Source organism: Salvia splendens, chromosome 2 (assembly GCF_004379255.2).
Source record: "Salvia splendens isolate huo1 chromosome 2, SspV2, whole genome shotgun sequence".
Classification (NCBI taxonomy): Eukaryota; Viridiplantae; Streptophyta; class Magnoliopsida; order Lamiales; family Lamiaceae; genus Salvia; species Salvia splendens.
In genome coordinates, this window is record NC_056033.1 from 34,743,870 (window position 1) to 34,759,289 (window position 15,420).

Sequence of the window (15,420 nt, forward strand, 5' to 3'; positions counted from 1 at the left end):
CGGACTCCATAAATATCAATAAAATAAGTAAGATCACTACTGAAATATGAGTAGATTTACAACACCGATTAGGAGAAGCAGCCATTTCAAAGTGTGAAACTGTATTATGTTATGAATGTGCATGAGCATGATTATTATATATACAAGGCATTGAGTTTGATTTTGTTATAATATTAAAAGGGAGTAATGTGGTTGTTTGACTTGGGCGTCGCCGTTGGAACTTTGACAAATAGAGTATTATAGAAATATATTCAGAACACGGGAAATTGAATTTTATACATAAAATTTAAAATCAGTTAGCAGAGAGATCATAGATGAAATAACCATTGCTTTATTATGTAATTTGATTTTCCTGATGATAATTTACAAATTATTACTAACGTGAATCGCATGTTAGACATATCACTATAATATTTTAAATCTCCCCCCGTTATATATTGATAGATTCTCGTTACTTGCACTGCAAATCATGTGAATTGTTAGACATCTCATTGTCATCGACTTTTGATTTGATACTACAAAATTAAATAGTGTGAAAATGACATTATAAAATACACACTAAAGTTTGATGTGCAATGACTTGCGGAAGCCAAGATGCCTACAACCGTTTTCCCATATCAAGTGAGAACTCAAGTTCCGGCATGGCATGAGTTCGTACAATCCTACATATAATTCTTTATGCTGGAGAATATATATTTTTGGAATAAATGAAATTCGTGCTCAAAATGGAAAAACAAATAGTACTAATTGCTTATTACGAAACAATATTTATTTCATTTTCGAATTAGGCCTTGCTAATATTTATATATACTTAAAGAAATTAAGTTTAAGGAAGAAATTAAAGACACATAGACTTGGATGTTTTATATCATACCTTTGACTTGATATTATTTTTCCAAGCATGTTTGTTGTGACGCAGCGGTGGTATTGTTCCATATATAAGCAAGATTATCTATTTGTTTGAAAAGTAAAAACACGTTTGGTAGACTTTAAACACTATTTTATCAAATCTGTATGAAGCAGACTGATTGGAAAGCAGTGGAAAATGAGACTTGCGTATAAACAAACGCTCCCAGAGCTCCTCCTGCAGACCTTGATACTAGCCTAACACGTGCTTTATCTTTTCCTATATCCTTCACTTGCAGCCAAAAAGAATCTTACTTATTCAGCTTATATACTTCCATTTTACAATAAAAATGTCATATTGTACTAATGGAGATTACTAACACCACAGACCTTTATTTATCTACAAGCAGTAAGGTTCGTCACATAGAGTATGAACGATCAAAATTTGGGAAAAATTATATGATGCCACCTACTCATTTAGAATAACTGGAATATATGAGATCCAACCTCAGCCTCAAACAAGGCATTCTGTTTCTCTTTAGAAGGGAAGAATGCCTGCAGCTGCTTCAACCTGAGCAGATACGGATCCTCGTGCTACGGCTAAAGGTCTTGAGGAAGTTTACAATTCTTCCATTTCTCATTTCACTTTTCCAGGTCATGGGATGTTGATACTTGGAGAAAGGAGTACCTGATTCCAGAGACATTTTTATTGTAATTTAGCAAGAAAATAGTTAAGTATGATCAATAATATAGTCAGTCACATTGTACTACTTGGAATCATCACATTACCCAATTATCAGCCGAGGAAATTAATATTCATTGAGATATATGTCAAAATTCATAGAACTGCATACCTTTCTCTTAGTTAGCAGTTACTGATTTATCCAGAATGACCGGTTTCTACACAAGTCCGAGAGGCCACCAATAAATCCAATTTTACCAACCAAAGAGCAATTGCAGAATATGTTTGCGGCAAGGCTGAAAATTTGGAAATTATTTCATCTGCGGTGTAATAGGAATCTGTAGCACTGGTTTGGTAAAGCCAGTCTTCATTGATGGCATTTACGAAGTCAGCGAGGACCTAAATTATGGGAAAAAGGAAATTTTGAAGTCCAACGAATCTGACTGCTGATCTCAAATTAAATAAATGAAACAAGGGAAGAATCTACATTAAGTACCTGCAGAAACTCTCTTAAACTGGAGACTCGTCGCAGCCTATTGACCCACAAATTATGAGCAGACTTTTTCCAAGACCCCATCAACGCATCTTCTGGAATAGCCGACTGCAATAAGTTGAATACATTCAAAGATTAATTAAATAAGTCATTATGATGTGAGTCCAAAAACAGGAAGTTTCATCTATCAATGGGATGACCAGCCTTTTTAAATTCTTCACCCATCTAAACAAAATCTTTGAGTTTATTATCCATGAGAAAAAAAAGTAACATAATAAATTTAGATATAAAATGTGATCGGTTGTGCAAGCATTCCGACAAGGGAAGTGATGTTAACCAGTCTAATATGCATATGAACATATGCAATATATATGACATCAGTTGGCACAAAAGCCCTTGGGAAACTAGCATGAGGAGAACTTATTTTTAGATTTGTACTAATGCACCTAAAATGCAACCACAAGGTATGAACAGAAAACCTTTTTTTTCATGGCAACCCACCTCAATTGCATAGATTGCAGCTTTAAGTGTCTGCAGTTGGGAAGGTAGAGCTTTCAGCCTTCGGCATTTTTTTACATCAATCTTTGCCTGGCAAGTTGCTGTATGAATAGCATATCTTTCCTCTAAATCAAAATCAAGCTCAAATGTCACATGACAGAATCTACAGTGCTTTTCGTCTCTCCAGTAGAGGTCCTGACATCGATCACATCTTCTGAGTGAGTCAACATATGCCTTCTGGCCATTTTTAACGCTGTTGAGTTCTGAGTAAAATGACTTCCATATCCAGGCATCAAAAACTTGTGAATCGTCGGAGTTTTCAACTAGCTTTTCTCCTTTCTTCCCAGCTTCTACAGCTGCAGTGCCAATAGAAGCAGGAAGTTCATTTTGCATTTCTCCCAAGCTCGAGCGGTTGTCTACGTCCGACACTGGTGAGGAGCTATCTTCCCTACATGTATTTAATTCAGACTGGGGCGGTTGACTATTTCCACTATCAGTTGGTGCACTGGACATTGTTTGGTTCAGAATTGCTTCTCGTTTTTCCAGTGAAGCTAGAAGGCGAGCTTCCCGGGCACCCCTTTGATCCAAATTAGACAACAAAGAACACAAAGCCTACAAAAGAGAAGGGTAATGAGTTAATACCATGATGATGCTAATGGTGGACTGATGTATTTAAGGGAAGTCATTTGTAAACCTCTTTAGTGTCGATCATCTCCCAGTGGCCGTCTTCTGAAGACTCAAAGTAAATCCTCCTGTGTCCAGGATCAAATTCATCACAAGGGCCCAAGAACATCCAGTATCTATTGTACCTACGATCAGAGCCAAGGTAGATACACTGCATAGGATGTAAAAATTCTTCTGCTTCCATTTTGTCTGCAATGTTTTTCATGTTTGCATGGTTCCCCATGCCAACAATCTTTGACATAAGAACCAAGGAATCAATTGGTTCTGATGTACTTATGTCAAGTCCACTGGATCTTTGCAAATCACAAGTTCCCAAAGGAACGGGCTTCACCATTGATCTCTTTATTTTAGCACCAGAACCAAAGTGAGTGATGTTTGGAGGACATTCTGCACTTGTGGTCAAGGGGTCCTGGAATTATATCCAAATGAAACATCGATAAGTAGAATATATAAAAGATGCAACAATGACTAGTTTATAACAAGCAGGAGGCCAAATATTATTGCCCCATCTATAAGACTATAACCCCAGGCAAGAATATAAAGAGTACATAAACTGACAAGAATATCACAAGGCATGTAATGATTTTTTTTTTTGAGTAATGCATGTGATTTTTATTATAAGTTTCATAAGCCTGCTCTTCTGAGGGGGACAGCTACTAAAAAAGGCAGACGAAAATGGAAGTCCTCCTATGCCCCTGGTAATTAAGGACAGCTTCATAAAAGATGTACAAGAATAATTACACAATAAAAGGGCCTACCTCCATTCTGATGCTGGATCCAGCACGAATTAGATCAACCAATGCTGTTAAGGCATTGAGCTTCTCTTCGATGCTTAAGTCTGAGTATTCACCTTCCATCAGTCCTAATAGCCACATTTCTCCAGGATGGCTCTCATCAATCTCATTGTATACAGTCAAAATGTGACTGTTTGATTTACTAACATCACTTTTGGAGAGACTGGTATCCCTAGACTCGCATTCAGAATCATTTGCATCATTTCCACCAGTAACTTCAGAAACATCATCTCCGCACCCTAAATCCTCAGAATCAGATCGAAAATCTAGAGATTCTTTTTCAACAGTGTGGATCTGTAAACGATATCTAGACTGGGAGATCTTTTCATACAGCGTTATATCACTGGAGAGAGCAGAGATGATCAAATTCTCCAAGTCTTGGACTGTATCCGTGAGGTTTAAATCAACAATCTACACCGGAAAAAGGAAACTCACTAAGTTCTACCATTAAATATCTGAAGTTGCTGTACATTCCTTCTTTTTTACCAGTAGGATGCTGCAAAGCATTTTGTATATGATAAGAACTTACACTTGACGATTTAGCCAACTCGGAGACTTCCAAACCATAATTTCCTTGGGTCAACAAAATACTGAATAATTCTGCCTTCAATGTCCCAGGATTTAAGCCATACTTATCCATGACATTGCATTCCTAGAAAACAAGTAACAAACACAATAAATTGTTGCATTACATTATGTCCTTACCAACTGGATTGGCCATGGATCTCACTAACAAAATACAAGCTGTAAAAGCTAGGATTCCCTTGCACTAGGAACAGTAGCTCTTCTTACTAACTATAAGATTCATTACACATTCTGTACATGGGTTTTAATGTCTCATACTCTGAAACAGAAAAAAAAAATGGGGATTCCCCTGCTGTTATCTTTTGAGTTTCGGTAGAATAAAACTAGATGAATGACATGAGAGATCACAAAACAGAAACAAAATCATGTTTATTAGGGAATTGAATACCTTTATGCATGCTGCTTTTCTTGTCATATTAAGCTTAGAACCAAAACCAGCTGCAGTCAACACCTGACATAATATTTCTATCCATGTCAGGAGGTTCAGTGACTTTTGCCAGAACTCCAAAACCACACCATGACGTTCAAGCTGCAAACCATCATGGTTTAGAAGGTTAAAACAGCAATGTGAAATACAAATTCCTTGAGTGAACATATTTTCTGGTGATCATGAAAAATTGTAACTAAATGCTAAATGAACTGCAACAAGGCGTAACTTTGAAAGAATATCAATGAAATTTAGAGATCCCTAAACAACTAGCCTGGCGGATCAACAAAACTACCGAAGGCATCCCCCAAAGAAGCATGCAAAAGAATGGAAAGGATTTCAGAGTTCTTTCCCAGTAATAGGTGTTTACTATTAGCCGGACTATGAAGGTATTGAATTATTACCAAACAATCCCTCAAGCAAATCGGTTTTCAGTAACCAAATTAAAATTACATTCCTTGAATCTCTGATGAGTACAATTTAGAGAATTCAACCAAATCAACACGAGATTAATAAAAGACATTTTCTTATTAGACATGAACAATTAATGTTTTGCTAAGGATAAGATTTTTGGAAACAAGTCCTTCATGTACCTCTAACTTACTGAGTCCTGAGATAATGTTACACTGTCATAGAAATTGAGAATTAGGTTTAAATAAATTTTATACAGCTCCCAACTCTAACTTTTTCTCTTATTATCTGAACAAGACTTAACTTCATCGTATAGGAAATTCCAGCAGAAACAACATCGAAACTATTAAAGAATGAACACTCAATATGCTAACAAAAAGTTGTGATCCCTGTGACATTTGTAGATATAGAAAACTAAAGATCATTGTATATCAACAAAATACTGATAGAGATTAGAGTCATAGTACAATCTCCGAGCAGTGCTGCTATTATCATCAGAGTGAATAATGACAAACACAAAATCTAGCACTTTAACTTGACCTTGACTTAAAAAATACTCACCGAATGAATCAACTCCAAATACTTGCCATTTTTGCTTGCATGAGAGAAAAATCCTCTACATATCTCCTTGTCAATATCTGAAAAAAGTAATCTGAGGAGGGCCACATGCAGAAGACCAATCAACAATGAATCCTGAAGCCACAAAGTAGAGGATGAAACCAAGATATATCCAACAAACTTGTTTAGCTACATTATACACAACGCATATGATCTGGCAACAATCTAAGTTACCTTATCATGAAAAGATCGGGCAAACTCATCTATGGTGAATGAATGTGTGCCAATTGTTGCAGCATACGTAGAAATAAAATGGAATACCTATAAAAGAAAGAAAATTAGAAAAACTTAGCATACACCACATACTACAGTATAATATGTTATGGGGATGTTACAGACTAAAAATAACTGGAAATTTAATTAACAAACCAAGATATACAAATATAGGAAGATAGTAATAATTACAAATACTATCAATAATATCTGAAATATAAAGCACAATAATCCCCAACCATGTTTACATATGTCAATTCGAACTAGAAAGAGAAGGAAATTTTTAGAATGAAGATGAACAAGTATCTTTATTGTCCTTGAAAGTAGTTGAAATAATGGTAACCATAGCTTTAAGTTAAGAGTAACAAAATACTAAACCTCATTAAGAAAAGTCGCATTATTTTGAGAAAAGAATATCAGTGGCAAGTAGGGGCTGTTAATTATGGAGCCTAATTTATCTCCTACCGTGTTTAGGATTTGTTTCCTTGAAGTATTTTTTCCTTGTGATATATGTTTCCTAGTTTGACTAGAATTAGGGCTCTCTAGTTGCTTATAAATAGAGATGCTCCCTCATTGTTAAATCATGCTTATTCTGAAATTATATAGTGAAATCTCTGGCTTGGCATCGCCCCCAGACGTAGATACACATTGTATCGAACTGGGTAAACAATTTCTGGTGTTCATTCTCTTTCATATTCGTGATTACATGTGTTTATTTCCCAACAATTGGTATCAAGAGCCTAGGGTTTAAGAGGCAGAAATCACGATGGGGATCGACGAGAAAATTGTTGTAGAGAAGTTCGACGGATCTGATTTCGTATTTTGGAAGATGCATATTGAGGATTACCTGTACGGTAAAGATCTCTGGAAGCCTTTAAAAACCAAACCCGAAAAGATTGAACAGGAGGAGTGGGAGCTGCTGGACAGAAAAGCGATGAGCGCGATTAGGCTATCGTTGTCCAAGGATGTGGCTTATCACACGACTGCAGCAAAGTCGACAAAGGGGATGATGAAGATCTTGAAAGACATGTATCAGAAACCATCAACATCAAACAAGGTACATCTGATTAGACGATTGTTTAATTTTAGAATGCAAGAGGAAAAGCTGGTGCAACAATATCTCAACGAGTTCAACATGATTACTTTGCAACTGAACTCGGTTGATATAAAATTCAATGATGAATTCGTGCCCTGATTTTGCTATCATCTCTGCCTGAGAGTTGGGCTGGCACAGTGACAGCAGTAACTGCTGCAGAGACAAACCTAACAGTTGACAGAGTAAGAGATCTGATGATTGGTGAGGAAGTTCGCCGGAGAGAATCAGAATCTTCTACTTCGGGATCAGCTCTGAATTCAGAACAGAGAGGCAGATCGAAGGGAAAGCAAAACCGTGGAAGATCAAATTCCAGAGGGAGGAGCCAATCCAAGAAGGATTTGGATAGAGTTAAATGCTGGAATTGTGATGAGTTTGGGCATTTTAGAAATCAGTGTGAGGCACCGAAGAAGTATAAGAATAAGGATCAGAAGAACAATAAGACAACAAACGCTACCATGTCTGATGACGATGGCGAGGCGTTGGTCTTGAGTGTCAGTAGTCCGATGGAATCGTGGGTATTGGATTCTGGAGTGTCGTTCCACTCCTGCAGCAATGCGGAGATAATGGAAGACTACGTTTCTGGCGATTTTGGGAAGGTACATTTGGCTGATGACAAGCCCTTAGATATCGTGGGAAAGGGAAATGTGAAGGTAGTGACGTCCAATGGATCCGTGATAAAACTGAATGGAGTCAGACACATTCCTGGATTGCAGAGAAGTTTGATTTCGATTGGGCAGCTTGATGCAGAAGGGTACACCGTGATGTTTGGCTGCAACAATTAGAAGATTACCAAGGGAGCTATGATAGTAGCTCGAGGTAAGAAGAAGGGTACGTTGTATACCACAACTAACTCCAAAGATTACATTGATATTGCAAGTGAGGCAAATAATGCAGATTTGTGGCATTGTCGTCTTGGCCACATGAGCGAGAAAGGGATGAAGATAATGTGCTCAAGAGGTTTACTGCCTGGCCTGAAAACTGTTGAAGTTGGCCTGTGCGAGGATTGCGTGTTTGGGAAACAGAAAAGGGTGAGTTTCTCAAGAGGAGACAGAAAATTGAAGACACAGAAGTTGGAGATGGTCCACACGGATCTATGGGGACCAGCACCTGTGAAGTCCCTAGGAGGCTCAGAATATTATATGACTTTCATCGACGACTCTACTCGAAAGCTATGGGTTTATTTTCTGAAGAGTAAATCCGATGCGTTTGACGCTTTTAGGAAGTGGAAAGCCCTTGTTGAAACTGAAACCGGGCTTAAGGTGAAGTGTCTAAGATCCGATAATGGAGGAGAATATGAACTTGCAAAGTTCAAGGAGTACTGCGCCGAGAATGGAATCCGCATGGAGAAAACTGTGAAAGGAACTCCACAGCAGAATGGAATCGCAGAGCGCATGAACAGAACGTTGAACGAGCGAGCAAGATGCATGAGATTGAAAAGTGAATTGCCAAAGAGTTTTTGGGCATATGCAGTCAACACAGCTGCATTCCTAATTAATAGAGGTCCATCAGTTCCCTTGGAGTTTCGGATACCCGAGGAGGTTTGGACAGGAAAAGAGGTAAATCTATCTTTCCTACGCATCTTTGGTTGTGTTGTTTATGCTCATGTTAGTTCCGTTGAGAGAAGTAAGTTGAATGTTAAATCTATTAAGTGTACGTTCATTGGTTATGGAGGCGATTAGTTCGGTTATAGACTCTGGGATGAGCAGAACCGTAAGGTTATTCGCAGTAGAGATGTCATTTTCAATGAACAAGTATTGTACAAGGATAGATTGGAGGCGTCGAGTCCCAGCAGTTGTGAGCCACAAGTGGTCGAGCTAGACATCTCAAACTCGAGTGGGAGCAGGGAGAGTCAGAATGCTGAAGAGGTGCTTGAAGAAGAACCAAGCACTCCACCACCGACTATTCCGATGCCTAAATCGACTAGAGAGTGACGTGCACCTGATAGGTACTCGCCCTCTAATTTCTATTTGTTACTTTCTGATGATGGTGAGCCCGAGTGTTATGCAGAGGCAGGAGAAGGCCCTGATAAACGAAGGTGGAAAATTGCCATGGATGATGAGTTTGCCTCTCTTCTCCTGAATGGCACATGGGAGCTTGTGGAACTTCCTAAAGGGAAAAAGGCAGTGCATTGCAAGTGGGTCTATCGAATCAAATGTGAAGCTGATGGTAGCAAGCGCTACAAGGCTAGGCTGGTTGTCAAGGGATTTGAGCAACGATACGGTATAACAGATGTATTCACTCCTGTTGTGAAACTAACTACTATTCGTTTAGTGTTGAGTATGGTAGTTGCAGAAAATCTATTGTTACATCAGATGGATGTAAAGACGGCATTCCTTCATGGTGATTTGGAGGATGAGTTGTACATGACACAACCTGAAGGATTCGTAGTAAAAGGAATGGAAAATCTTGTGTGCAAGTTGAAGAAGAGCTTGTATGGTTTAAAGCAAGCTCCAAAGCAGTGGTACAAGAAGTTTGATGGATTCATGATGGAGATTGGCTATAAAAGATGCTACGCTGACCATTGTTGTTACTACAAGAGGTTTGACAAGAGCTATCTTATCCTGTTATTATATGTTGATGATATGTTGATCGCAGGAGGTGATCAAAAGGAGATGGATAAGTTGAAAAGGCAATTGTCTGAACGATTCTCCATGAAAGATCTTGGAGAGGCTAATCAAATTTTGGGCATGAGAATCGAGCGTGACAAGGCGGCAGGAAAATTGTATCTTTCGCAAGCTGCTTACATTGGTAAGGTTTTGGAAAGATTCAACATGGATAATTCGAAGCCAGTAAGTGTGCCTTTAGGCAATTACTTTAAGCTGTCAAAGAAGGAGTCGCCAAGTACAAAAGAAGAACGTGCTGAAATGAAGAAAATTCCTTATGCTTCAGCAATTGGCAGTATTATGTATGCAATGGTGTGTACGAGGCCTGATATTGCACAAGCAGTGGGAGTAGTGAGCCGGTTCATGGGTGATCCGGGCAAGCAACATTGGGAAGCAGTTAAATGGATCTTTCGATACTTGAGAGGTACTACAGAAAGTGTCTTATGTTTCAATGGCAAGAATGTCGAGCTGGCAGGTTATGTGGATGCAGACTTGGCGTCCAATGATCTTGATGGGAGAAGAAGCACAACCAGGTATGTATTTACTTATGGTGGTACTGCTATTTCATGGACTTCTAAGTTGCAGAAGACCGTTGCTTTGTCTACTACGGAGGCTGAATATGTAGCTGCGACAGAGGCAAGCAATGAGATGGTGTGGTTGCAGAGTTTCTTAGATGAACTTGGGAAGGAGAACAAGAGTAGCACACTCTACAGTGATAGTCAGAGTGCTATTTTCTTGGCGAAGAATCCAGCGTTTCATTCTAGGACAAAGCATGTGGAGTTGAAGTATCATTACATCCGACACCTAGTGGAGATGAAAATCCTGCAACTTGTGAAGATACTTGGAAGTGAGAATCCTGCAGACATGTTTACTAAGGTGGTGACCTTAGAGAAATTGAAGCTATGGATAGCTTCAATTGGCCTTGGAACTTGAAGAGAAGGTTAGGCGATGCTAAGCGGATGAAGGGATGAGATCACGAAGAAATGGTTGTTTAGGAGTTGTTAGTCTCCAAGTGGGAGATTGTTAATTATGGAGCCTAATTTATCTCCTACCATGTTTAGGATTTGTTTCCTTGAAGTATTTTTTCCTTGTGATATATGTTTCCTAGTTTGACTAGAATTAGGGCTCTCTAGTTGCTTATAAATAGAGGTGCTCCCTCATTGTTAAATCATGCTTATTATGAAATTATATAGTGAAATCCCTGGCTTGGCATCGCCCCCAGACGTAGATACACATTGTATCGAACAGGGTAAACAATTTCTGGTGTTCATTCTCTTTCATATTCGTGATTGCCTGTGTTTATTACTGAAAGAAAAGGAGAATTTAATATCCACTCAGTCAGATTCTGGAGCAGCTATATGCATTTTCATATCATCGATTCACAAAGACTTGTTCAAATACCTTAAAGAGTTTGTTTACTAATTCTGGTGAGGAAGCCCATGGTTGTATTGACAATGGTAGCTTCATTGTAACAGAGCTTGGAGGGAATTTGGCAAGCAAGTCTGTCAAGATACATAAAATTATTAAGAAGATTAGCAAGAGCGTCCACCAGGTACGTCCAGTCAATAAGTTCATGTACTAAAACAATTATTCAGATAGATCACTCCAACGTATGGGAAAGGAAGAATTCTGAAAGGAAAGTAAAGAAGAAACCACAGTGCAATTGACCTTTGCAAAGGGAACAACCATGAGAACCACTGGTTGTTAAATGAGCTGAACAGGATAACGGATTGGGTCCTTCTTGTAATTCTCTAAGCTCCAGTTCCTCGTCATCTAGTAACATTGCAAATTCTGTGTTTTCTAAACATTTCGCATTTTCAAGAGCAAGTTCACATCTATCCTTATGAGGCTTCTTCCGCTTCTGGATTTTCTGGGGTTCCACCTGCAATAATAAAAGAAATCTCCTACCAAAATATTTAAGAAATCTCTTACCATAATATAATTAGAACAGCTATTCAAACTTTACCTTTCGATATCTCAATGAAGCCTTCCTTTTAGCCCTTTCTCTGTTTGCCAATTTTTTCTACACAAGAACAGCAGAATTATATTTCAATTTTCAAAAAAGTGAAATTGTCAAATTTGATAGAGAAAATAGTGGGCTGTCTTCAGCTAGATTTACTGGTAAGAAAAGATATACTTAGCCAAATAACTGAACAGAGGAGTGAAGAGCAAACCAGAATAGACTCATGTGGCTTTGCTCGTTTCTTCTTCTTTTGAATGACATTCCCACTGCTACAAGAACCATGTTCAAAATCTCTTGAACTCATCAAACCTTTCCCAATGCCATATTTATGTCTTCGAACACTGTCTTTGGTCATTAAACCTTTCCCCATGCCATATTTCTTTACTGGACCACCATGTGCATTCATTGGGCCTTTCCCCATGCCATGACTTTGAGCATGTGGACTTCCCTCACAACAAGTATCATAGTCTGACATGGTATGCAGGGAAACCTAACATGAAAACAAAATAAAGGACATAGAGTGTTCAAGATACTTGATGCAATATCATTTTAGCCAAATCATGGAGAAAAGAAACATAAAGGGATAATGTATGAATTCAGTACCTTTCTTCTTTTATGATGTCGATTCTCTTCTAGATGAGACCTTCTGGGACCTGACCACCGTAGTGCAATTATAAGAGAAATATCTTAAGCTACATTTGCAGTGTGCTAATTAACAAAAAAGGAGATAACTACAGCCAATCACATACTGACTGTCACGGTTTTACATTTTCACATTCCTGAAATTCACCTTACTAAAGTAATTAATTTGCGATTTTATTATTTTTGTAGGGCATGAGATAAGGAGAAGGGGAATAAGAAGTAGGGAAGGAGGACCACTCTAGTGATTCCCCATGAATTTGTTTCGTCATATTTTTTTCCTTATAATTGGTTGCAAAGATATTGGAACAATTTTAGGATACCACCACCATGGAGATGCAAAAAATATAGGAAACCAAACTGGTGAGCATTCAGCAGTTAACTTAGGAGCACGCTCTCTAAAGGAATTCAAAATGTGACACCAACTTATTACTTCGTCAGTATACAAACTCAGTAATTCCATCTTGTGATACCATTAATCCAGCACAACTAGCTATGATGCCATTTGGCCCTAACATTAATTCACAATTATGAAAAGCCTAGTGTTGACAGCTATTGCTGGAAAATTGGAGTGCTGAGCTTACTAGGAAAATTTTGAAGAGATATTGTCGGAGGGAAACTTGATCTTTAAAATCTAAGTAATTCAACCAAGTGACCTGAAAACTAGTGTTGATAGCTATTGCTGGAAAATTGGAGCTTACTAGGAAAATTTTGAAGAGATATTGTCGGAAGTAAATAGAGCTTTGAAATCTAAGTAACTTAACAAAGTGACCTAAAAACTAGAATAGCATTATTGGTTCAATAATAATCAATGGAGCATTCAATTGTTTTTTACTTTTACATGAGTGATCTATCCATATGAAGAATCTAGTATCTCCTCATCCAGAAACAACAAACAATAAAAGCAAGCAAAAGAGTGTAGTATTTAAGTTTGGTAGCACAGTCAAGCAGTTTAACCCCTATTCAGAAGCGAAGACTCCTAACCAGGATTCTACCTTTGAGGTGTACTTCCTGCATCGTATTGACAGGTTAGTTATGCCTGTGTCATGGGTTAACTCCTCAACATACACCACGATTTTCAAACAATTCCGTTTCAATTACAAATAACAGCCACGTGAGACGCTAATAATCAGAAACCGTCAATCAACGGAAATGAAAGCATCATCCAACTAAATAGTTTAAACTCAATCATTACGCACAAAAACACTAAAACGCCGTTCCAATTTTTACCTCCTGGGAAAGCGTTGGACGGGAGAGGGTCAAATTCATCGCCGAGCGGCGGACCGTCCTTCCTGAAAATTTTGGCGAATATAACCTCTGGAGTGTACAAAACCTCCTGAAGCCGGTGCCGGTAATCATCCTCATTCATAAATATCTGCTGATTCGGCTTGCTCTTCCTCTTCTGATCAGCAGCTCTGCTTCGTGTATTATGAATTCCTCCGCCATTTCGGAATTCCTGGTTGCACCTCTGCTGATTTTTCCTGCCCTTTTTATTTGCCATAATTCGTTCTGTTTCAAGCTTTATTGAGCTGAATTAGCCATTACAGAGGCGGTGGCGAATGAGGACTAACTGAGCCTATCTCTCTCTGTGTTAGTGTCTCTCTTTCACAGCAGAGAAATGGAAGGCAGGGTTTTAACTGGTAGGGTTTTGGGTTTTTGTTTCGGGATATTTCTTCATTTATTATCTTTTTTACTAATATTCACATTATAATTTCTACTCCTATGTTAGAAATATCTTGTACTAGACCGGACTCGGGTTTAGTGGATAGCCTAATGCTTGCTTGCCTCAACTTCTAGTCGGGTCGGATCGTTCCTTCTCGACAATTTCAGTTTTTTTTTATAATAATACAAGAGAGAGATGATATATTTGGTTATAACTCCATTCTTTGACATTGTAAAATTCATGAACCTCAATAAGACGAAATAAAATGATGCAAAAACTTAAAAATAACGCATTAAAAAAAAGTACATACTCTCTATATACTCCACTTTTTAAAAGTAGATACTCCATTCTTTGACATTGTAAAATTCATGAACATCAACAAGACGAAATAAAATGATGCAAAAACTTAAAAATAACGCATTGAAAAAAAAGTACATACTCTCCGTATACTCCACTTTTAAAAGTAGATACTCCATTATTTGACATTGTAAAATTCATGAACCTCAATAAGACGAAATAAAATGATGCAAAAACTTAAAAATAACGCATTAAAAAAAAGTACATACTCTCTATATACTCCACTTTTTAAAAGTAGATACTCCTTTCTTTGACATTGTAAAATTCATTAACCTCAATAAGATGAAATAAAATGATGCAAAAACTTAAAAATAACGCATTGAAAAAAAAGTACATACTCTCTATATACTCCACTTTTTAAAAGTAGATACTCCATTCTTTGACATTGTAAAATTCATGAACCTCAACAAGACGAAATAAAATGATGCAAAAACTTAAAAATAACGCATTGAAAAAAAAGTACATACCCTCTATATACTCCACTTTTTAAAAGTAGATACTCCATTATTTGACATTGTAAAATTCATGAACCTCAATAAGACGAAATAAAATGATGCAAACACTTAAAAATAACGCATTGAAAAAAAGTACATACGCTCTATATACTCCACTTTTTAAAAGTAGATACCGAAAAAGATTGAATAAAAAATCTAATTCATCAACCTCATTTGATTATAGGATAATAATCCCTCCGTGTTCGCAAATGAAAGACGCATTTTATTATTTTAGGATGTTTACTAATAAAAATAGTTTATTTTTTACATTATTAGTAAGTGAATATAAAAAAATTATTATACTCATATTTTAAAACTATTAAAATATAGAAGTTTTATGAAAAATAGAGCCAT

General features: G+C 37.5%; 1 protein-coding gene across 2 annotated transcripts; it reads right to left on the reverse strand.

The window, feature by feature from the left end:
- Positions 1 to 1,139: 1,139 nt before the first annotated feature.
- On the reverse strand, positions 1,140 to 14,211 carry LOC121792373 (homeobox-DDT domain protein RLT3-like). 2 transcript variants are annotated; one of them, XM_042190289.1, is made up of 16 exons: positions 13,783 to 14,211; positions 12,517 to 12,566; positions 12,125 to 12,403; positions 11,917 to 11,973; positions 11,619 to 11,832; positions 11,352 to 11,452; positions 6,213 to 6,299; positions 5,982 to 6,113; positions 4,971 to 5,111; positions 4,527 to 4,649; positions 3,962 to 4,408; positions 3,214 to 3,612; positions 2,523 to 3,131; positions 2,025 to 2,129; positions 1,701 to 1,927; positions 1,140 to 1,534 (listed from the first exon to the last, which is right to left on the reverse strand). In XM_042190289.1, the coding sequence occupies exons 1-15, from the start codon at positions 14,051 to 14,053 to the stop codon at positions 1,727 to 1,729; spliced, it is 3,216 nt and encodes a 1,071-aa protein (XP_042046223.1). In that variant the 5' UTR covers positions 14,054 to 14,211; the 3' UTR covers positions 1,140 to 1,534; positions 1,701 to 1,726. The 2 variants fall into 2 exon arrangements, with proteins under 2 accessions (XP_042046223.1, XP_042046224.1); XM_042190290.1 differs by lacking the exon at positions 13,783 to 14,211 and adding an exon at positions 13,548 to 13,684.
- Positions 14,212 to 15,420: the final 1,209 nt, after the last annotated feature.

What these genes read in the sequence shown, in the direction of transcription:
- LOC121792373 (XM_042190289.1), bottom strand. Translation starts at nt 14,053, where the DNA reads ATGGCAAATAAAAAGGGCAGGAAAAATCAGCAGAGGTGCAACCAGGAA. An exon ending in AGTTGGCTAAATCGTCAAGT is followed by an intron (nt 4,409 to 4,526) that starts GTAAGTTCTTAT and finishes TTTCCGGTGTAG; the next exon opens with ATTGTTGATTTAAACCTCAC. An exon ending in GTTTAAGAGAGTTTCTGCAG is followed by an intron (nt 1,928 to 2,024) that starts GTACTTAATGTA and finishes CCCATAATTTAG; the next exon opens with GTCCTCGCTGACTTCGTAAA.